Genomic DNA, 23268 nt, shown 5'->3' on the forward strand with positions numbered 1-23268 from the left:
TTGAGAGAACTCACCTCTTCAAACAGTTCAACTATCTTCCTTGCACATTTGTCAGAAATTTGCATCTAACTAACCTTGAGGCAATTCCCACCTCTTTCTTGTGAATTGTATCACAGCATGGCAATAACTCCCCAATGCATTTCTAATTTTAAAACTTAATTCCTTTCCTCAACACCAAAGCACAAATGTTTCAATTTGCTAAGATTAGCATTCTTAATTAAACTTGAGTGAATATTTTCATCAAACTGAATGTATTTCAACAATGACATTTGGAAGATAATTAATTATGGAAAATGTATAGCTGTAGTTTAATGAATTATGGAATCCCTCATGTACAATGGGCCTTCAGCTCTTTTGTCTCCTTCTGGCAACTCTCTCTCTCACTTGAAACTGATATTTTCCTCAAGCTTTTGCCTTAAGAACCACTGTGCCTGTTGAAAACAGTTCTCAAACTTCTTCTTTTTTTCAAGACTTAATTTCTCAGGAATGTTCTTTCTTTCTCCTATTTCTTTTCCCACATTAATCTTCCCTCCATTTCGAGTTGAGAATGAGGAGACCCTTGTGGCTTATCACTTCATGGCTGCTGGGGTGGTGGACCATGGAGAAACCCTCACTAACTGGAGTGTAATACTGTGGCTAGAAATAGGAGTACTAATACTGTAAGAAGTGGGGCAATGGTCATCCCACATATGAATCTGATAGATTGTATCTTTAAGCTGTGCCCTCCTCCTGTAGTCGAAGCTTGTTCAATACAGTTGAGGTGAGCACACACTGAAGGAATAGTCTCCTCCTTTTGCAGCCAGTCTGTTCAGTTGAATTGAGGTGTACACATTGATAAATATATGTACTGATGCTGCATAAAGCAGTTCTCTCTTCCTGCAGATAGGTGGTTTATATAACTTGTTCTCCACCTGTAGGTAATCTTTATTTAGTTGAATAAAGATGAAGAAACAGCATACTGGTGCATACTGCATAATTCAGTACATTGATCATGTAGCTAGTATTAACTCCACTGATTATTTATATGCTGTCATTTTAATTAATATATATATATATATATTTTATATCAAGTAATTGACAACACAGTTGATTAGGAAAGAATATTCCTACAAAATATGCACAATAACACTTAATTTTAGTTGTTGATTAGGAGGGGAGAATTAAAGCACCTATTAGAAGTGTAAAGCAAACAAGTAGAAGTACTGATCTTACTAATATTTTTATGCTTCTTGGTTAAATTTGCTTAACATTAATTCTCAAGTCATAACTTATTTTTTTCCAAGAAATGTTTTACTGTAGAATCTGAATTTTTTTTTTTTTATTCTTAAATTGATTATACTTCATATTTTTGACTACTCGTTCACAAAAATATTTATTTTGTTACTTAGTACTCTTAATTTTCCATTTGATCTACTGATGTTAATGGTAATTAGCTTAAGTTTAAAATTATTCTAGTATCAATAATGACAGTGTGCTATTGCTAGTATTTTAAACTAAATAATAGTTTGTGAGTAGAAATGTTGAATATAGATCAAGAAAGTTACCATTTAGTTCTATAGGCCATAAATTAGGCTTTACTTAAAATTTTATGTTTAGCTTAATTTTTTTTGAATAAAGGACTGAATTGTTAAAAAATCAAAGAAGGGTTACAAAGATTACCTCTGGAATTAAGGATGGAAGATTATCAAAAGGAAAAAGTCTAGAGGAGATAAATGAATTCAAAAGTTCTGTATTGTGTACTACAATTCATAATGGTGGTTTTGGGCAGAATGGATCTGTTATGGAAATGTATTGCAAAACAAACTTTTTGTGTATAATTTGTCTGACACTTTATTTATCAGACTTCAGTCATTTTTTAATTTGCTTGCGTGTCTTTATGACTGTTTATTCCATAAACCTACTACTGGGGATTATTTGTGTTCTGAAGAACTGGCAAAATTTTATTCTTTTTATTGGAATCTGATTAAAGTGTTCAAAATTCTTTTGGGAATTTATGTTTAAGATATTTTTGTTAAATGTTGAGAGAGGTACAAGAAAGACATAAATTGGCATAGTTGAGGAAATTTTAGCTTTATTATATACAAGGTGGTTGACCTTTAGAATGAAATATCTTTCAGTGTGAATGAAGCAGTCATTTTAAAGAAGTTTGAGATAAGGCTATAAACAAATATTTGAAGGATTGGTGTTTGATTTATACTAGGATGTTTTTCTATTTGTTGGTTTGTATGCTGGGGTAACCTAAGATGGTATGAAATTTCTGTTGCCATTTTCTAGTGGACTATGTAAAGTAGCATACTTATAAAATTTTTTCCATGCAAATTTTTGTCACATAACATCAAACTTGCAGCACCCTTTTGAGATATTAGAAATTGACAATTCCTTGTAAATATTCATTATCTTTTAAAAGATGGATTTAGCTGTTAATTCTATTTTGAATATTATCAGTATGCTTGGTATAATGACTAAACTTAATGTTGCAAATACAGATAATTTAAGATATTTAATATTTAGCAGGCATTTTAATTGTTGTCCTATGTCATAGCACATGCACATACTAAAGACGTGTCTTTTAACGGTGCAATCTTTTAATCATTGGAGCTAATTCTTATTTCATTTTGCATATCATGCTTTGGGTACTATGGTTTTTGTCAACTTGTCTACTTGTTGCATATTTTAACAAATTAAATTGCAGTCAGAAGCTGCATACCCCTTTCAGTATTGGCTATAATTAGATATAAAGGAACCTGTAAGACTGGTGTGAAAACAGTTGTTTGAAATATGAATATTTCATGGTCTTTATGAATGATTTTGTTTTCTGTATATCATGAAAGGTTTTTTAATTGTTTTTGGTGTATTATTAACTTTTATGCAAAACCTTAACCTTGATAGACTATAAAATAGACAATAGCCCTTAAAGTCTTTGGAGTTTTAACAAGTTAACCCATTTTTTATCTTTACTGAAGAAGATAGACTAAAATAATTAAAAACAAGTTTTAGTATTTTAAATATTTTGGTTAATCTTTTTAATAACTTGTGTTCTGGGAAATTTCAATAATGATTATTAAGTTATATGATATATAAGGTAAACTGATATTGCGGGTATGCACAGTAGTTACTAATTAGATAGTGACAATGATTAAGGCAGACATAAAATAGAATGAAAATATATATGCACATAAGATGTAACTTGTATATGATCCATCCAACTACTTATATTTAAAAAAAACCAAAATTAAGTGAAGGTTGAGAAAAATTGAAAACATTACCCCGGAAGGGAAATTGTTTCCTCTTCTTATCTCAGAACCTTTACATACATACAAACCATAGTGCTTAGCTATGCTGGTTGTTGGTATATCTTGGTATAATCTATCACCCACTCTGTGTTATTTTTATCTTGTATTAGTTATGTAATTTGTAATTGTCAAGAGCTCAGTTACATCACATTCTTCTATAAATGAAAATACAACATCTTATTGTTTACTAACAAGTTTCTTAAGAGTTTATGAAGATACTGTGTAATGCCACAGGCTGAAATGTTTAATTACACCCTTTGCAATTAGGTCATAAACTAAGTGTTGATAGTTAGGTAAAAATGTGGAATATTATACGTGATTTGCTGCAACCTTAGGAGGTATTGAATGACTTTCCAGTTTTGTTTTCACATAGATTTTGGACAAAGAAGCTACTACATAAAAAGTTACAACTATAATCAATGCAAAGTATTAAAACATGCTTTATTGCAAAACAGTAACTTTTCTTGCTATGTTACCAAATCCTTGATGTTGATAAACCCACTTGAAATAAAAGTATATCTCAGAATGGCTGGTATGGGTATTAACACTTTTTAATAAAGTAGGGAACAAGGTTTTGACCTTCCTAGCTCATCTTCAGGTTAATCTAGGAAGGTCAAAGCACTGTTCCCTGCTTTTTAGTAAGTGTTAATACCTATACCAGTTGTCCTGAGAAACATGTAACCAAATGCCTTTAAAACTTTCTGTAAAAGTTTCATAGTCATAGAGCAAGATTTTTTTTTGTAAATTGAATGTAGTATACAAAAGATTGTAGAGTGTAATCCATATTTCATATGGATATGTTTCAGTTATATTAAATATCATTAGAATTATGCATGGAATCAAAGTGTCAAGAATTATTGAAAAAGACATGATGAAAAATGTATTTAGAGAATATTAATATATGCCTATGAGTAATGTGATGTTTGTGTGTGTACATAACAACCTAAAAAGGAAGATTATGTTAAGCTCATGTTTAGATATTAGTCTGTAACTGAAGTTCTTACTTTTTAGTTTGAATTAAAAAAAATAAAACCTCAATTAACAAATTTCAGGTATGCTTAACGTTAACAGCCAAAAGAATGGCTGCCAAAAATTGTTTGGTGAAGAACTTGGAAGCTGTAGAAACCTTAGGTTCCACTTCTACTATCTGCTCTGATAAGACAGGAACACTGACTCAAAATCGTATGACAGTTGCCCACATGTGGTTTGATAACCAAATTATTGAAGCTGACACTACTGAGGACCAGTCAGGTAAAATTTAGAAAATCTTACTTTAGAAGTACACCACCTCTGATTCTTGTTTCATTATGGCTTGTTGAAGAACAAATGTTTGTTGTAAAATGGGTTTGTGTGACTTAAACACCTCAGTCACTTAAAAATTCCTTTGTTAATTGGTGCCACAGCCAAACTTGTGTTTAGCTGAAATCTTTTAATATTTTCTTCACTTTAGTGATGCTATCTCAGAAAACATGCATTTGCAAATTTTACAACACTGGTAAACGACATACTGGGAAAGCTGGTAGTTTGGACTCTTACAGTAGTACAAGATAGTATGTAAAAGAACAAAAAATTATGTAGCACTTCAAGTATTCATGAGCAAAAGAGTGAAAAATTAAAATTTTGTTTTGGAGCATTTAGAAAATCATTATTTTTAACTTTCTCTTACTAGATATTAAATTGTCAATAAATGGTCGTATTTGTAAAAATTAGTGTAGGAATTTTGATTTTTTTTTAACTTTTAATATGTGTGTGGTTTATATATTTCACTTCATTTTCAAATGTTTTCTCTATACTGCTATATACATGCCAAAAGTATTTAGTAAACATGATTTTCATGGAAAATATTTTCCACATGATTAAAAAAAGAGTTTATAAACAAATGCATGCACACTCCCTCACATAACCAATATTTTGTCTGAGTCCAATAAAGATAAATTAGAAGTTTTGAAAACACTTGCTTATCCTTGGTTGTGTTACAAGAGTCCAAAGGTGCATGATTTATTAACTGCTTGTATTTTTTTATTGTTTTGATTGGTTGTACTGCCTAAAAAAACTACCTTATCAATAATTTGGTGTTTTCATTACAATTACCTTTCAATTGAAATAGTTCAGTTAAATCTGGTTCATATCTGTTGGAATATTGTTTTGAAGAAAAGTTTGTATCCTTGAGTTATAAGGTAATGTTTTTTTAGGTGTACAGTATGATAAATCTTCCTCTGGGTGGAAGGCTTTATCACAAGTTGCTGCCTTATGTAGCCGTGCTGAGTTTAAAGGAGGTCAAGAAAATGTACCAGTTTTGAAAAGGTGAGACCAATTTTAATTATTAGTTTTTATAATAACTGTAAGCTACTAAAAATATTGGCCTGTATATAAAATATAAGTAATTTAAGATACAAATACATTGTCCGAATTAACAAAGGATAATTTTTCTTATAACATTGCAAGTGTGATAAGCAAAAAATAAAACCATTAAAACTATCAGCCATCTTCAATTAATTTTTATGAAGATTGTTCGCATGATTGTCACCTGATCTCAAATAGTTTTTATTAATTTAAACATTTATATATACATTGATCTTGTATGATCTTATCTCGTTCCTTTTTACTTTTATGACTTACACAATTCAAATTACTGATTTTTTTTTTTTTTATGAACTATGGCTTATATCTTGCAAAATGCACATGTAGAACTATCAAAAAATGAAAGCTAACTGATCTTGAAAGACTGTTAATTGTTTGCTTCAGGTATCTTAGTGATATTTTCATTATGTGAAATTACTTCCAAGCCAATAGTATAGTTGTTGGACATCTGAAGGAGGTATATTATTGTCTTGCACACAAGTAGGTGACTGCAGTGATAATGTACAAGTTTCAAGATTGAATGAATTACATATTTGCAACTTGATTTGTCAATGTACAAATGGTTAAAAAAATGAACTTCATGAAGTAGGAATGTATGTCTTATTCTGCTCATAAACAAACATCACCTGCAATGGTTCCAAGAATAAATTCAGGGAATGAATTTTTTTTTACAGCTGAGTCGTACTTTGAGATAATCTTGTACTTGTTTCAAATACAACAGCGAAAAATGAAACCAAGTTCCATTCCATTATCATAAATGAACTTGACCTGACAGTGTGATATGAATAAGATTTAGCATTGGAGAGTATATTTTGTGTTTTTGGAATGATGACATTAATTCACAAAAGATAAATTGCATCCATACATTCTTTCAGTTGATCCTTACTAATTTAATAAGTTATAACAAACACCTCACTTTGACAAATTGATTAAAGCACTTAGTATAAAAGAAATTAAGTAAATGGAATAACCTATGTGCTTGGGTTTGAAGGCTCAGCAAAAAAAACATGTAACATCAAAAGCAATTTGCTGAAAAGCCAAAAAAAGTTTGTAAATTTTACACATCTGCAAGATTATAATTTGAGGATAACTTTAACTCATTTGAAGAAGCTTGCTGATTAATTTTGAGATATTCAAGGATTTATGGAAAGTATTTCAATACATGGTAAATAGTTGTGAAATACAAAATTTGAGAATTTGTGTACTTTTAATATTGTTTACTGCATTCTGCAGTTGTAAGCAATGTAAAAATGATTTTAATACATAAATTTAGTATATTTTATATTGTTTGATATGAATTAGTAAATAAATTACTTAATATTTATTACTGTTTCAACTATTTATACAAGTAGTTTAAGCTGAGATGCTGTTTTATAAATAATGCTTTAATAATTCACATACAAGTCAGACAAGTTGTAAAAAGTCTGAAAGGTCAAAGGTCTAAAGTCTGTTAAAATGAAAACTAAAATTTTGCAGTAACCTTGTTTAAGCATCCAACTTTACAAATTTGTCTTTGCCATTTTTAATGATCATAATCTATGTTAGTGTAATGTTGTTAACTGTAAAGATGTAAAGCCACACATTAAAATTCCCAATTTGTGAATGTAGGCTGAGTGACCAATTATTTGTCTTTCACCTCCCATTACTTATCAGATGTTTTTTGTATGTAAAAATTAGCTTCAGGGATTGTTTTATAATAAATTTGTAGTATCATACCTCTGACAAGACAATTACTAACTCTTCTTAAGCTATTTTGAACAGTGGAATGGTTATAGATCAAATGAACAAAATATAAATTATTTGATTCCAATTCCTAGCATTGTTTCATATCTTCCATCTAAGGAACAATGTTAACATGTTCACTTATTTTTCCTTCTCTTGTTGCTAAAAACAAATTGGAGACAAATTCTATTTTAAAAGGACCTTCTTTTGAGATCATAACAGTTTTTGACACTGGCCTTGTAAGTATTAAATCAAATTCTTTTCAAATAGATGGTTAGAAAATATTAAATATTAAAGCTTAACTTGTGTACAGAATTCAAGTCTCTGTATTCTTTCTTTAAAATACTTATAAATAAAGGAATATCACTACAAAAATACTCATGAATTTTTTTTTTTATGTAGTTTCTGGGTTTCATTAGTGATACATGAACATTTTATCTTTTAGTTAACATTATATAAAAAGGCTAACAAACTTTGCTTAAATTTCTGTAGAGAATGTGCAGGTGATGCATCAGAATCTGCTATTTTGAAATGCATGGAACTGACTGTAGGAAACATCCAAGACTTTCGCAAACGTAATCCTAAAGTGTGTGAAATCCCTTTTAATTCTACCAATAAATATCATGTAAGTATATGTTGGTTGTTTATCTGGTGATATTTTTAATTTTTATTATGTGTATATATTTTTCTGTGGTTTCAGAATTTCATATTTATTTAAATGTACAGTTGATAACTGTAGATATAAAGAAATTTCATGCTACTTCCATTCACCTGTATCACAAACAAGTGTTTCTACTAGTAACGTATGGTTATCTAATGACATTCGTATATGGATTTGAGAATGTTTTAATCCTCACTCTATTAACCCTTTCTCTTGACTGATGCAGTTTGCAACACTGATTGGAAAAAGGCATTTTGTGAAAACAATATATGGTAACTAAGTGTTCTTCACAAAACCTTGTAAGATTTTGTTAAAGTTTACAAGTATTTTGTACACCAAGAATGCCAGTATAATTAAGTATTTTTATTAAGTTATTTATCTGTAGTAGTTATTTGCACTCACTGTTTAAATAGTTTGAATGAAAAGTGTTTTTTCATTTTAGTATAAAATTCTTTTCTTCATCTTAGTTTTTATATTTCATTTGCATAACTTCTATGAACTCTTAAATGAATATGAAAAAAAATTAAGGTACATATTTTCATTTTATTTTTCATTGTCTCTACAGCATCACTAACTACCTGCTATCATCAGTGTACACTGCAATGAACTAATAAAAAATATTTTACAAAAAGTTAAATATGCATCTTTTATTTCCTAATTTTAAAGTATTTTCATTTTGTTAAATTTACAGTTTCAGGTTTTTACTTTTTATACATGATTAATTTTAATGTATTTTTTTCTTGTCCTTTACCACTCCTTACCTTGTCACAAGTCAAAAGAAAAGCACCTTTGAGGCTTATTATGATGTTTTTGGTAGAGGTGTACAACCCTTTGGCAAAATTTTCATGCCACATAATATAGTTAGATTTGAGAAGTGACCAAAGTATGATGTGTATTTAAAAATGTTTGAACCTTTCAGTTATGCATTTTAAAACATCACAAATACATAACTGATTAACTTACAATAGTTTAAACTGTCTCAAGCTATAACATGCTTAGGTAAGAAACAACTAAGTGCAGTAGGAGATCAAGCAGCCAACAATACTACAGTCAGTTACACATACTGTGTAGTTAACATTGCATGAGACTTTCATAATAACTGTTGTTAGATAACAGTGTAAAACTTCCTCTTTCTAATGACTATACATGTTATGTAACATCTATATGTAGGCTATAAAGCTTAGACAAAATTGTTGAAGGCAGGCATGGAACCTGTCAGGAGTTGAAGAATTTACTTTGTTCAACTATATTCATTCAAAGAATTTTGAAATGCATGAGACTAAGGGTCATGTAAGTATCTTAGAGTCTAGATGTATCTCTATGCAATTATCATTGTATTATTGAAAATACAAAGAGCCAAAGAATTTTTCACATGTTTGTCATGTGACAATATATCTGAAGTTTTAAATAGTTTTTAAAAATTTCATTTAAAGTAAAGGACTTAAAACTTAGATAACATAAAGTTTGAATCATAACATACACTGATGACTTGCAAGCCTGTTGTTAAGAACAAACCTGAAATTTACAGAACCAACCAGATTCTTAAATATATGGTGGCAATTTAACTCTAAACTAGTGTTGATAATTTCCATTATAGTAATGCTACGGAAACTAGATTGACAGTTTCATTACCTGCGTGCACTTGATACAACCATATCAAACATCATTATTTAAACTAAATGCCTAAGCTAATATCAAGTGAAAACACTAAATGCTCTTTAATTAGGAGAATTTCTTAAAATTTAGCAAATTTGTTTGATGGTCAGCAGTGAATAATAAGTTTGCCTGTGTGATTTGTTTTTAAAATTTGAGACCTAAATTAATAATCTAGTTTATTTGGCCTAACCAATAATTATGTATCTGCACATGCTTTCATTGTATAATTTTAATGATCTAAGTTAGCTGCTTTTAATGTAAATTAAAAAAAACAAACTTAAAAACAATCTAGCTTTAGTCTTAAGTGAAACTAGTAAAAATTTCAGAGTGGTGGCTCATGTGACTTATTGTGTATGAATTATGTGCAAATATTTTGGTCAAAGTTGAACAGTTTGTTGAATGAATTTGCACATGTGGCTTGTATTTAGACTGATTTATATGACTACAATTTTTATTCGCAGATATAGTTGAGTCTCTTATGCACTGATCCATCTACGAAAAATCTGTACACATAAAAATTGAATAAGTACATGCTAGTATCTTACACATTCATTTAATACTTTGCAAATATAATAAATGTAATACCTTTTTTGTTAACACTTTAATACACTTACTCAGGACCAAGCTCTAAACATGTTTTTTCGTAAAAACAAACCCACATGTAGTGAACTTGCAAGTGTGAATCATATGGGTGACTAGTGATTTATTATGACAGGGAAATAGAAAACATTTATCTTCTGAATGTTGAAAACATTTATTAGATATTATGCTAATATAATGCAATCTTATTTCCTGTAACCTTGAAACATATTTAAATTAAAATTGTTGGCTTTGGCTGCCATTTTTTTCTGTTTATTTCACAAACGATCGCATTGGATTAAATTTCTGTTACAGTGCTGCTCAGCTTGTTTCTGTAGATATTTCTGCTTTCCTTGGGATTATTTAATATTGTACTGTGATATGTGATTGGATATAGCCTTTTGCACAGTGGCAAATTGCATGTGTAGTTAAGATTTACTAATGTGAGCAACAATACACAAAAAAAGGAATGAGTTCAACATTTCATGTTCTTTAAAACAAACATGTATATTTGTTGATGTATTTAACTATATGTTGATTATTTTTCTTGGGGTCAACATTGTCTAACCACTTTTCAATAATACAGCATTCTAATTAATCTACAATCAGTTTTTTAATGTATACATTATACTGTATGCATGGCAAAATCTCAGAGATATTAGTATTCCAGTTTATAAGTATAAATTAATATTTATTTTATGAACTTAAGAAAATTCAAAATACATAATGTTATACCAAAAAATTGCCAATTCACTTTTTTAAAGATTTAACAGTTGTTAGGAAACTTAGGATCATAATATTTTTACTGTCAAGTATTAAAAATGTATACTGTGTTGAATAAGTTTTACTTTTTTGCAGCTCACTATTCATGAAACACAAGACAAAGATTCAAACTATATCTTGTGCATGAAAGGGGCTCCAGAACGAATATTGGACTTGTGCACTACCATATACATAAATGGGAAGGATAAAATCCTTGATGAAGAGATGAAAGAAGCTTTTAACAATGCTTATTTGGAACTTGGAGGACTTGGAGAACGTGTCATAGGTAAAATACCATTCTCTACATTTTCGTTTAACATAGATATGACACTGTAAATTTTTAGTTTACAAACTATTTCGTTTTAATGAAAAGTAAAACTACAAAATCTGATACATTGACTATTGTATTCATAATTTATGCATGTGTTAAATAAATGGCTTTTATTTAACAGTTACTTCTTTTGCGAGCCTTCTGTAAACACACTTGCTAATTATTATAGTTCAAATTGTGGTATTGTTTTCACCTCTTGTAAATTGATTGTTGCATACATTTGTGTGCGTGTGTGTGTGTGTGAATTATTTCTGTGTGATTAAAAAAAAAAATTACATGTAAATGTTAAAATGTTACTCTCTTTGTTCTTAATAGGTTTAAATTTATTGACGTTTTTTATGCTTAGCAACTACACATATTTGAACTTGCAAAATTAGAATGTAATTGCATTTGGTTGTAAATTGATTTGATCACTTTATCATACACACATTTGTAAAAATTTCTGTTATTTATATATGGAATAAAGATCAATTATGTGAGCTACAAGAGCTCTATTTGTTGAGCTCTATAACTATAAATGTTTTCATTCCACAGATTACAAGTGTTTTTAAAGCAATGATCTCTGCTTTTCAAATGGCAGAGCATGTTTTGTTTGAATACACATACTGGTCCCCAGCATATCAGATTATTCAGTGAGTTATTCCATCTTCAATTACAGTCTTAACATCTCAGACTGAAGACTTATTAAAACTGTTCTCATATTTTTCACCATTGAACCAGTTGTTAACTTATAGAACAATAAAATGTGAACAAATTTTGAACTACAGAGAATTTCAAAATGTGAAGCTTTGTATCCATATAAATTGTGGTTGTTCCTAATAGCAGATCTAAACTTTGTTTGGATTGTTTTGTGGCACTGTGCATTTAATTTTATACAAGTTTCTAGGTTGGTTTCCATATATTAAAAAAAAAGATGCTAGTATTTTCTTTACCTTCAAAATAATTTTACCTAATATAATCATACAAATTCATAATTACTGATATCTTTGCATATCTTAAAGGAAAGGATTTAACAAAGTCTGGACAGCAAAATCTTGCATTAATTCTATGAAGATCTTTCCATACAACATTAGAGGCTGAACACAGTCAAGTGATTAGCAAATTTAGCCAATGATAAGAGATTCTGTAGTTGGTGCTCTCTAAGCACCAAACAAAGTGTTCTCACTTGGATGTCTTTACAAGACTTGTAAAATCCTACTATTAGAGTTATCCAAGAAATGGCTGTAGGTGTTTGACTAGCTGTCTTCTTTCTAGTCTGAGTTCAAAACTATGGACAACTACTACAAATAGCCCTTTAGTAATATTGCATAAAATTCAACATACAAACAAATACTGGAAAGTTGAGGTTACTTAAAGGTAAACACTTTTCATGGTGGTAGCAGTAGTAGCAATAATACAATAAATGAAGAATAAACAGTTAACTTAATTACTGAAGCAGTGAATCTGTTCATAACTAGGTTAAGAAAATGGCTTCAGCCATTGGTCTAAACTATGTACTAGAGACAGTGCTTAATGTGATATAGTGTTAAAAATAGGTATTTCTTTACATATGAAATGTACATGTAATAATTTGACATCTTCATTGTACTTTTATATATTTGGCCCCATGAAGAAAACGTATTTCAGTCTTCTTAATGTTGTATACTTTAAATTGTTTGTGAATTAACAGTGAAAGTTATTGATTGGAAAAAATGGAATTATTTTGCAAATAATCAGTATTTGATACCAATCTGTTATATGTATGTTATTTGGAACTTTGTATTTTTTGTAAACTGTCGCATAGTATTTCATTATATTTTATTACTGTTCACAAAAAAAAACTAAGTGTAGGGATTTTGATGAAGGTGAACTTTAATGCCATACTATACCATTTTCTCCCACTTGTAAATAATTTTATTTAGTGTGTACTTACAACTATTTTTTATTTAGTGATTAATAGCTCCATAGATGTTGGGTTCTACTGAGTGGTTGTCTTCTTAATCAACAGTTCTAAACTAGGGATAGCTCTACCTATTATAAAAGCAGTTTATCCTAAAAGTCTCAAAGTATTGCTCAATGAGAGAATTACTCTTCTATTTGAAATTAGAAAATAGTTCAGAATATAATAGTTTCATTAAAATATAAACTTACTTATAGAAGATATAGCAGAAAATATTGAGGAGAAATGATTAAAGTTAGATCATTAACTGCCTAATATACTCTTCAAAAAAAGAAACGCAAAAGGGATATTTTTGTTATTTTAAAGAGAAATATATGTAATAACGTTACAAGCTCAGATTATGTGATGTTACACGTGTTAAGGCACTGATTGTCAGACCAAAATGACAATAAAAGTTGTGCACTTTGAAAACGGAGGAAAACATCGGATTTTTCGCCAAAACACATTCGTGTCCAATAAATTTGTTTGAGAGATCTGCATGTTCTGCAAGTGCAACATGTGCAAAATCCCTATAAAAGTGATGGGTTCTCGGTTTCCATAGCTCAGTGTTAAGTCACCGACACGAAATACAGTTACGCCAAGACTGACTGAAGCACAATGCAACAACGCCATTGGTCTCTTGGAAGCAGGCGAATCTCGATCAGATGTTGCAAGAGCTGTGAATGTCCACCCAAGCACCATCACAAGGGAATGGAATTGTCACCAACAACATGGATCAACTTGTGACTGTCCACGATCTGGCAGACCTCGTGTGACCACTCCTGCACAAGATCGCTACATCCGATTACGTCACCTTCAGGATAGGACCACCACTGCGACGTCTACTGCCTCAACCATACCAGGGCTGCGTAGGATTTCCGATCAGACCGTACGCAACCGTCGACGAGATTCTTAGGCCCCATGTGCAGCCCATCATGGTGAACGTCAACGACGTTTTTCAACATGACAATGCCCGTCCTCACACAGCCCGACTCACCACTGTTTTCTTGAGACACCACAACATCAACGTTCTTCCCTGGCCCTCCAGATCACCAGATTTAAACCCCATAGAACATTTTTGGGACGAGTTGAACCGACGTCTGTGACAGCAACAACCTCAACCGCAGACTCTACCTCAGCTTGCAGCAGCTTTGCAGGCTGAGTGGACAGCCATTCCACAGGATGTGATTCGTCATCTCATTGCTTCCATGGGCAGGGGATGCCAAGCAGTTATTGATGCTCACAGGGGAGCATACTCATTATTGACGTTGAGTGATGTTAAACTTCAACTAGTGAGCGTGGACTTCGCCTTTGCAGACTTTGGATGTTCAGCAGTGAATGTGCAAAGTTTCACACATGTCATACAGAACTACCCGGAATAAACTTGTTAACAATGTCTCAAAATTTGCCTTTTGCATTTCTTTTTTTGAAGAGTATATTTCTTTCATTAAAAAAAATACTTCTTCCAGGATTTTGTGACCTTCAACTTCCAGCAGACAAATTTCCACCAGGATATCCATTTGATGCTGACGAGCAAAATTTTCCTATGACAGGCATGCGATTTGTAGGACTTATTTCTATGATTGATCCTCCACGTGCTGCTGTTCCTGATGCTGTTGCTAAGTGTCGAAGTGCTGGTATTAAAGTATGTTTGTTCAACTATTTTAAATGACTCTTAAGCTAAGACAGTTAAACTGCTAATCTTATCATATCTTAGGGCAATAAAGCTATTATACGAAAGTACTTTGAACTTTATCATTTAGCATTGATTTAGATTTGAGTAAGGTTATGAATTAAAAATGCTGCAGTAATGAAACAAAAATGTTCTATACAAAGAAAGACATTGAATTACAATACAGATGTGCTGTTTTTCACAGCATTTTGCAAGAAAAAATTGTATTCATCTGTTGTAACTGTTTTCAATGTAGCACATACATAATTTCATTTCTTCATTATTTTTCTTGATGAAATGTGACAGTCTGTAGACCTTAAGATGCTAACCATGAGGGGGAAGGTAAGATAACATGATTCTCTTCTCTGGGATGACTGAATTTTAATTCAAGTCATTGGCACCAGTATAAATTATATATATTCTTGAATGAGTTAAAGCACTGAGAAAAGTAAATCAGTGTAATTCTGAGGAATCCAATAGTGATCATGAAATGAGTTTCTGTTGAGTTTTAAAATTATTCTTGAACATAGCTAAATTTAATTTAAATATTAAAAATGAATTATACTTAAAAATGTAAACATAAGTTTTGATAGCAAATTAAATTGTTTGCTAAACCACTGTATAACTAAAGACTTGTTTTTTTTCAATCACAAGTCTAAATGAAAGATGTGAAAAATTTGAATTTATTGATGGACTTTTATTTTTTATTTAAAATAAAATGTATCTTGTGTAAAGCTTGTATTTTAGCATGGAGATGAAGTAAAAAGCAATATAATGTAAATAAAATTAAAATGCATATGAAAAGTGTATTACTCTTAGATATAAAAGTAGTTGCTTTATGTGTTATTACAAATAAAATTAGTCTTAAATACACTGTGTGTATTTTTTGTGATGCTTAATTTTCTGATTTGGTATGAACCCTTAATTTTTATATAATAGATAATCATAGTGTTTTATATAATAGGTAATTATGGTGACAGGTGACCATCCAATCACAGCAAAAGCAATTGCAAAGGCTGTTGGAATAATATCAGAAGGCAATGAGACAGTTGAGGACATAGCCCAAAGACTGAACATTGCAGTTAAAGAAGTGAACCCCAGGTAAAGAACAACTAATAGTTATTGAAGCCATTTTTACCTACAGATGCTAATTAAGCATTATTAAATGTGATAGTGTTTGTTTCACGTTCATTAATAGAAATGAACATTAAGCCACTTCTTTCTTAAAATCACATGCATAAATTTGTCACTTAAAATTTAAATTGTGCCTAATGAAATAGATAATTGTAGCATTGATTTGTGATTTCACCTAAAAATAACTGGAAATTGTGTGTATTACTGGCAAATAGTTTTATGTGGAGAAACAAGAATAATTTAACCTGTCTTGTTTACAATGATCAATATATCTGATTTCTTTTTATCTTATTTTGAGTTTAACTTGATATTTTGTAAGTTTAAGTTGCAAAGTATTTTTATATTATATTAAAAAGAAATTCATTTTAGGAATTTTGAGTTACTAAGAGTAATTGGAAGATCAAATTTAAGCCACAATATACTACTCACTACCAGACAGTAAAGGATCATTTATTTTGTTTAGTGTTTATTTTTCAATTTATGAACACTTTACTTCTCTAAAGAAAGATAACAAAATTAAATAAAATACCATTCCTCAAATACTTTTATTTCTATCACTTTTCTTTGAAGAAAACAAACCTGTAAGTTACTGATTTATAAACAAATCTGCCTTGTATATTAACAGGGATGCAAAAGCAGCTGTTGTCCATGGATTTGATTTGCGAGAAATGTCTTTGGACTGCTTGGATGACATCTTGAAATATCATACTGAGATTGTATTTGCTAGGACTTCACCACAACAGAAGCTTATCATTGTGGAAGGTTGTCAGCGTTTGGGTGCAATTGTAGCTGTGACAGGAGATGGTGTTAATGATTCACCTGCTTTGAAGAAAGCTGATATTGGTAAAACTTGTTACTTTTGATAGAAGATTTAATCAAAAATAAAGGTTTTACAACATTTAAAAGTTTTATATAGTACTATCCAAAAAATTTGTATTCTAATAATTTAGTACGATATGAAATTTGAACAACTTTACAACACCTCTTTTCATTTTTGCACATCTAACTTGGTAGTTACAAAAAAATTGAAGTACCAGTCATGCTGATATTGAGCATTGGCAAAAGTGTCTTTTAGAAGAGAATATTCTTTAAGAGTGGTATTGCAGCAAAATAAAACAAATTAAAATTAATATTTACAAATGAAATCCTCTTTTTCACTATATATATAAACACACACACACACACACACACACACACACACACACACACACACACACACACACACACACACACACACACATATATATATATATATAAAAGAGATTGATAGTTTTTTAAGTCTGTGGTATTAATATTTTTTTCTTTTTCTTGGGTGCAAAGTTTTATTGAATATTGCTAAAACATTTATTAAATGATTCTTCAGATTTATGGAAAAATAGCACATTAAAATCAAAATATCATTTAAGTAATATTATTTAGATTCTTGTATTTAACATTTTAAATTTTTAGTATAATTTTCATGTTTACTTAAATGTGAAGTAATGTTTAACATGCCTGGTTCATCAAAAGTAAGAAAAAAAATTCAAGTATTCAATACTTTTCTAAAATTTTTGTTTGTTTTGAATTTCATGCAAAGCTATATGAGGGGTGTGCTGTATTAGTTATCCCTAATTTAGCACTGTATGACTAGAAGGAAGGTAGCTAGTCACTACCATCCACTGTCAACGTTTGGGCTTCAGATTAATCTTACTAATCAGTAGTGGGATTGACTATCATATAATGCCCACCCCCAGTGGCACAGCAGTATGGCTGTGGACTCGCACTGCAAGAAACCAAGTTTCAATGGCCATGGTGGGCAGAGCACAGAAAGACAATTGTGTTCTTTTGTGCTTAATTCCAAACAGCCATTATGCCTCCATGGCTGAATGGGCAAGCATTTGGTGTGATGGATTCAAACCAGTGACCCTCAGATTACAAGTCAAGTGCTATAACGACCTGGCCATGCCCAGCCTTCATTCTCTTTAAAAGTGTTGTACTGAAAACAAAAAAAAATAATGTTTTTTATTCTACAGCTGAGTAATCAGTGGAATTCAGTAATAGATTAATCATCAAGTTTAGTCTGTTATTATGAGAGACATGGAAACTTCTAATGCTAAAATCATATTTTGATACTTTTAATGAGAAAAGTACAGAGCATTCATTATGTAATTGAGCTTAACAACAAACATAATGGCATCATTTTGATTCCTGGATGATTAGCAGTATGCTCCATATTGGGAAAGAAATTTTAAGTGTGTTATATCAAAGTGTGTTTTGAGCTTTAAAAATTAGAAAATTGGACAGTTTATATGATTAACCTCTATTCTTATTAGGTAGAGTGTAAAACTTGGCTGGATAAATGTAAAATTCTTATGAACTTTTTAAGAATGTTTTTATTAGTTTTTAATTTCAAGTATAACATGTATATATATGTATTCAAGTTATCAGTCTGTCTTATCTTTGCATGTTAGTTATTATTAAAATTAAATATATGAAGATCTTGAGGATATCTGTTTGCATTTGATGTAAATATAAGTTTTTCAAAGACTTTGCTTTTAATTTGACTTGTCCATTTGCTGGAGTGTTAATACTTAAGCTATATTTATAGTAAATTAATTTAAATGAATTATAATAGGACTGAATGTTGTAATTTTGGAAATTTATTGATATATTATTGTTTGTAAATATTAGTCATTTAGTAAAACACAAGAAGTTTAGCATTTCATGGTAAGTATCTCTATATCTATCTCCTGACTAGACAGTTTTTGCAATGGACTTCTTTTCATTAAATGTGTAGATTTGCAGCAAGTAACATTTGACTTCCCGTTGGCCTAGCTTATAGCATGCAAGCTCTTTAAATAAAATGTATTTGTGTGCATTTGTGTTCCATATATGCAATTAAAATATAATATAATATTTTAGCAGTTAATCCTCTTTCTATAAGAAAAACTTGTTTTTCAGGTGTTGCTATGGGTATTGCTGGAAGTGATGTAAGCAAACAGGCTGCTGATATGATACTCCTTGATGACAACTTTGCATCTATTGTCACAGGTGTGGAAGAAGGTAAGGAAATATTTGAGGTATGGAAATAATGACTACTAACACTTATGATCAATTTTGACACCAAAGTCCTAAATTAAAGTAACTTTTGGATCAAAATGTTTTAGAAAATGCATGAACAACTTATGAAAATTTGGTAGAAGGGATGCATTTCCTCATAAGAAAAGTCTTTACTTCTTCCAAAAAAGTTTTGTTTTTAGTCTGAAACTGGCTGAGGATACTTGTTAACTCCTTGTATTCAACTAGATGTTGCTAGTGTCTGGCTAAAAATCTGTTTACCCCTCAGGTGACAGTGTCTGATAACATGTTCTGGTGGCTGAAAATCAATCCATACCATGTTATCCACCTTTCATAAATAGACTAGACATTTTATAAGGTATAGTGATAATTAGTTGAAAATAATTAAACTAGTTTTGATATAATTGCAAAACATTATGGGTTTAAAGAGTTAATGAAGCAAAAATTGTGTAAAGGACAGTGTTAAGTAATATTCTTTATTTCCTTTGTTATTAAATCCCAAATGACAAATTAGAAACTAATTGTGTACTTTACTTTATGGAAGATAACTAACTGACTCATTTAACTGATCAGTACTTCTACCTTTAATTTTGAAGTGAAAAGTCTACAATAAGTACTGGAAATATTTCCTTTTTCAAAGTTTTTTATTTTATTCCCTTGGGTAAAAAAATAATAAAGTATCCCATTATGTTACATCGGACATTTTCCAGTTGGCATGCAAAAAATTGATAGTTGATCCAGGGTGATGGATGCTAATATACACTTGCATACAAACAAATAGGATAATGTTTACAGTAAGATTTTGTGTCACTGAAGTTTACCTTAATACACAACATACATTCAGAGTATTTGGAGAGTACACAAGTTCATAAAATTAAAGATGGATAGCCCAAAACCTGTTGATGGAATTTTGTTTAATTCATAGTTTTTACAATTTTATATTTATATTCATAATTGTTTCCCTTTTTTCATCTCAAGTCAATACAATAGTGAAAACTAAGTGCATACAAAGCAAAAATTACATTTCTGGATAGTAACTTTTTTGCTTGCTGATTTGCTGGAAACAGACAATTTTCAAATTTCATTTCACCAATCAAATTTTTGAGCTGATTAATCAAAGTCCTATCACCATTATTTGACTTATCAAATGGGAATCTTATAGACATATAACATAAAAATTGTAATCAAATAGTCATCAGATTTTTAGTAATGAGTTAAGCAATGTCAAGTTTTTGATTGCAGATATATAACAAGCGCATTTGATATCAAGGTCAACTGCTTTTCTTGCATTCTTTAATCCTTCAAAGTTTTTTAATGAGAGGTAAATTAATAAAAAATATAATTTCAAATGTATTGGTCATCAACCACAAATCAGTTTTTGTTCAATATCATAAAATTAGCTGGAATGCACCTATAGCCCAAAATATCTGGAAATCCTTTGTATTCAGAACAAATTGTTTTTGTTTTGAAATAAATAATGTAAATTGTCCATATTTCTGTATTGTATAATCCATTATAATCTGGAAATAAAAAATCTAAAGATTCTGTTATTGATGAGTCATTTATTTACAAAATTTGATGCATTTTAATATTACTGTTTTCTGGAAATGTTATGCATAATGTATCCTCAAATTTAGATTAAGTGGTTTACAAATGAAATATTTGCTTTTTCTTAGGTCGTTTGATTTTTGACAACCTGAAAAAATCAATTGCATACACTCTGACCAGTAATATTCCAGAGATCAGTCCTTTTCTACTCTTCATTATTGCTGATGTACCCCTTCCACTAGGAACAGTAACTATTCTGTGTATTGATTTGGGAACTGATTTGGTAAGCTTCATATTTAAAAAAGAAAATTGAAACTTCCAAAACATTGTTATCCAATAATATAAGTATTTTCAAGAGCTTAAAGTCTTTAAACACCATATTTAATGGTGAGTAACCTTTTCACAGTACCACCTTTTTCCAGTCTGTTTTAGAGCTGTTTCATAAAAAGAAATTATCAGCATATGTAGTTCGGGTGAAGTGCTTGAGGCTACATTTTATGTATTAATCAGTTGATAAAAATGACAGAATGAAAAGAAAGCAAATACAAATAGTTTTGAAATAATTACAAGAATAACAACAGGTATCTAGTTAACCAACACGTCTAATTATGTGTTTTGCAAGTAGACTTGTAGGAAAGTAACATTCAGTTGACATTATTTAACAGTTTAGTTAGTACTTTTAAAGTTTGTTTAACTTATCTGTCATATCAATATAATATGTATTGCATTAGTTAAATATGGATAGTAAATCATACTTTGAGAATGATTGTAAAATTTAATATTCTGTGATCAGCGATTTCTTTTAATACAACACTTTATTGAATGAAAACAATGACACTAGTGTGGTGCATGTATGACTTGTGCAAGAGTGCTGTATTCCACACTTCACATTCATTAGTAAGCATGAAAGTTACTTGAATGGGTGTGAGTAAATTATTTAATCAGTTTCATTAAAAATGCCAAAAATAAAGAAATTGCTGGTAGTCCCAAAGTGCTGTTACCTTTCACAAATCAACTTGAGAAATTAATAGAGAAGTATTACACTAAATTGTAAAACAGTTTTCTTCCTAAATCCTTTCAAATACAACATTTCTTTCAACATAAAAATTGTATTGGAACCGACTTCAATCATGCATTGTACACTTGTAAAAGTCATACATTATAATGTGTGGTTACATATATAGGTGAAACTAGACAGTTTTTTTTTTTATGGTCATCCATGACCTTATGTAAAATTCTCACAAAATAGGAAAGACATTATCTCCATCTCCTGTCTAATTACACAATCAAACCTTCAATCATGGAAGATATTTCTCTGACTTCAGGCTGTACTGCCATGGATCTACTCATTAGGAATATCCTTCTTTATTAAACATTTGTGTGCTTAAACTTTATTTTGTTATTCTTTATTTAACTTCATTACTCATCCTTTAAGTACGTCCCAGTTTCAAGGATTTTGTAAATGCTTTCATGCTGATCATTGTTGAAAATTGCTTGTTTTTTATTGCAATAATAAACATTATATCATTACTAGCTGTATGCTTCTTCATATGTGCTGTCTTTCTTGGCTTCTCTGGTACAGGTTCTGCTATATCACTGGCTTATGAATACCCTGATTCAGATATAATAAAAAGACCTCATGAATCTCTGCTACATTAACTTGTAAATGAGAGGTGACTAACCCCTTTTTCCTTTTGCCTCTTTTCATAGTTAACTATGGAAGACTGCCATGTACACTTTGAGTTAGATTTCTTTTCTTTCCATTCTATTGTAGTTTGAATATGTAAACACATTTTATTATATTAACATTCAATATTTAAAGTTGATGGGTGTAGCCAATACCCTCTCCATTTCTATAGTGTTGGATGAATATAACCACATTTGTCTGGTACCTCTACTCAGCACAAGTTCTTCAGTCATCTGTTTAGATCAAAATACATTCTAGAATTATTTTCAGTAAAAGGCACCTTAGTTACTGCTGCTTGTATTTAGTTTGACTGTTTCATTTTATACTGTTATTGCTTGAACGTTTCTTTCACAGGTCCCTGCTATCTCACTTGCTTATGAGAAAGCTGAAAGTGACATTATGAAACGACAGCCACGTGATCCATTTCATGACAAATTAGTTAACGAAAGGTGAGGAATTTATATTTTCTTAAGACTTTGTGCTCTGTGTTGTAAAACAATTAGTATCTTAAGGAATATAATTATGAATAGAATAACTACTCTATAAATGGATATCTTGTAACAAGATTTCCATTCTATCTTTGCAAAAAAACAACAATAAAAGATGTCGTTGTGTATAGAATTAAAAGGAAATGTACATCACATGTTATAAACTGGAGTAACATTAAATTGATAAATATACTTAATTTGAATTGTGTATTAGAGAAACAATAGAAATTGAGAAAAAACAGATATATTCTGTTGAACAAAAAAGTTGGTTTACATTTAAAAGAATTGAAGTACTGTAAATGTCTGTAAACTCTGGGTGTTTTAAGCCTAGATGGCACTAAAATAATGCAAATGATTATATAGTATACAAGTTTTGATCAGGCTTCAACTCTTACTTCT

The 23268-nt window shown here is 30.2% G+C and overlaps 1 protein-coding gene across 2 annotated transcripts in view; it reads left to right on the plus strand.

The window, feature by feature from the left end:
* LOC143255305 (sodium/potassium-transporting ATPase subunit alpha-like) overlaps positions 1 to 23268 on the plus strand; it is a 53012-nt gene that overhangs the window by 24355 nt on the left and 5389 nt on the right. For both annotated transcript variants that reach the window (XM_076510758.1, XM_076510759.1), the window contains exons 8-17: positions 4346 to 4544; positions 5486 to 5597; positions 7869 to 8001; positions 11131 to 11320; positions 14753 to 14928; positions 15920 to 16056; positions 16715 to 16932; positions 19030 to 19131; positions 20823 to 20977; positions 22736 to 22830. In XM_076510758.1, the coding sequence (XP_076366873.1) occupies positions 4346 to 4544; positions 5486 to 5597; positions 7869 to 8001; positions 11131 to 11320; positions 14753 to 14928; positions 15920 to 16056; positions 16715 to 16932; positions 19030 to 19131; positions 20823 to 20977; positions 22736 to 22830 (1517 nt within the window). The remainder of the gene's footprint in view (positions 1 to 4345; positions 4545 to 5485; positions 5598 to 7868; positions 8002 to 11130; positions 11321 to 14752; positions 14929 to 15919; positions 16057 to 16714; positions 16933 to 19029; positions 19132 to 20822; positions 20978 to 22735; positions 22831 to 23268) is intronic.

Source organism: Tachypleus tridentatus, chromosome 7, assembly GCF_004210375.1.
Source record: "Tachypleus tridentatus isolate NWPU-2018 chromosome 7, ASM421037v1, whole genome shotgun sequence".
In the NCBI taxonomy this organism is placed as follows: domain Eukaryota; kingdom Metazoa; phylum Arthropoda; class Merostomata; order Xiphosura; family Limulidae; genus Tachypleus; species Tachypleus tridentatus.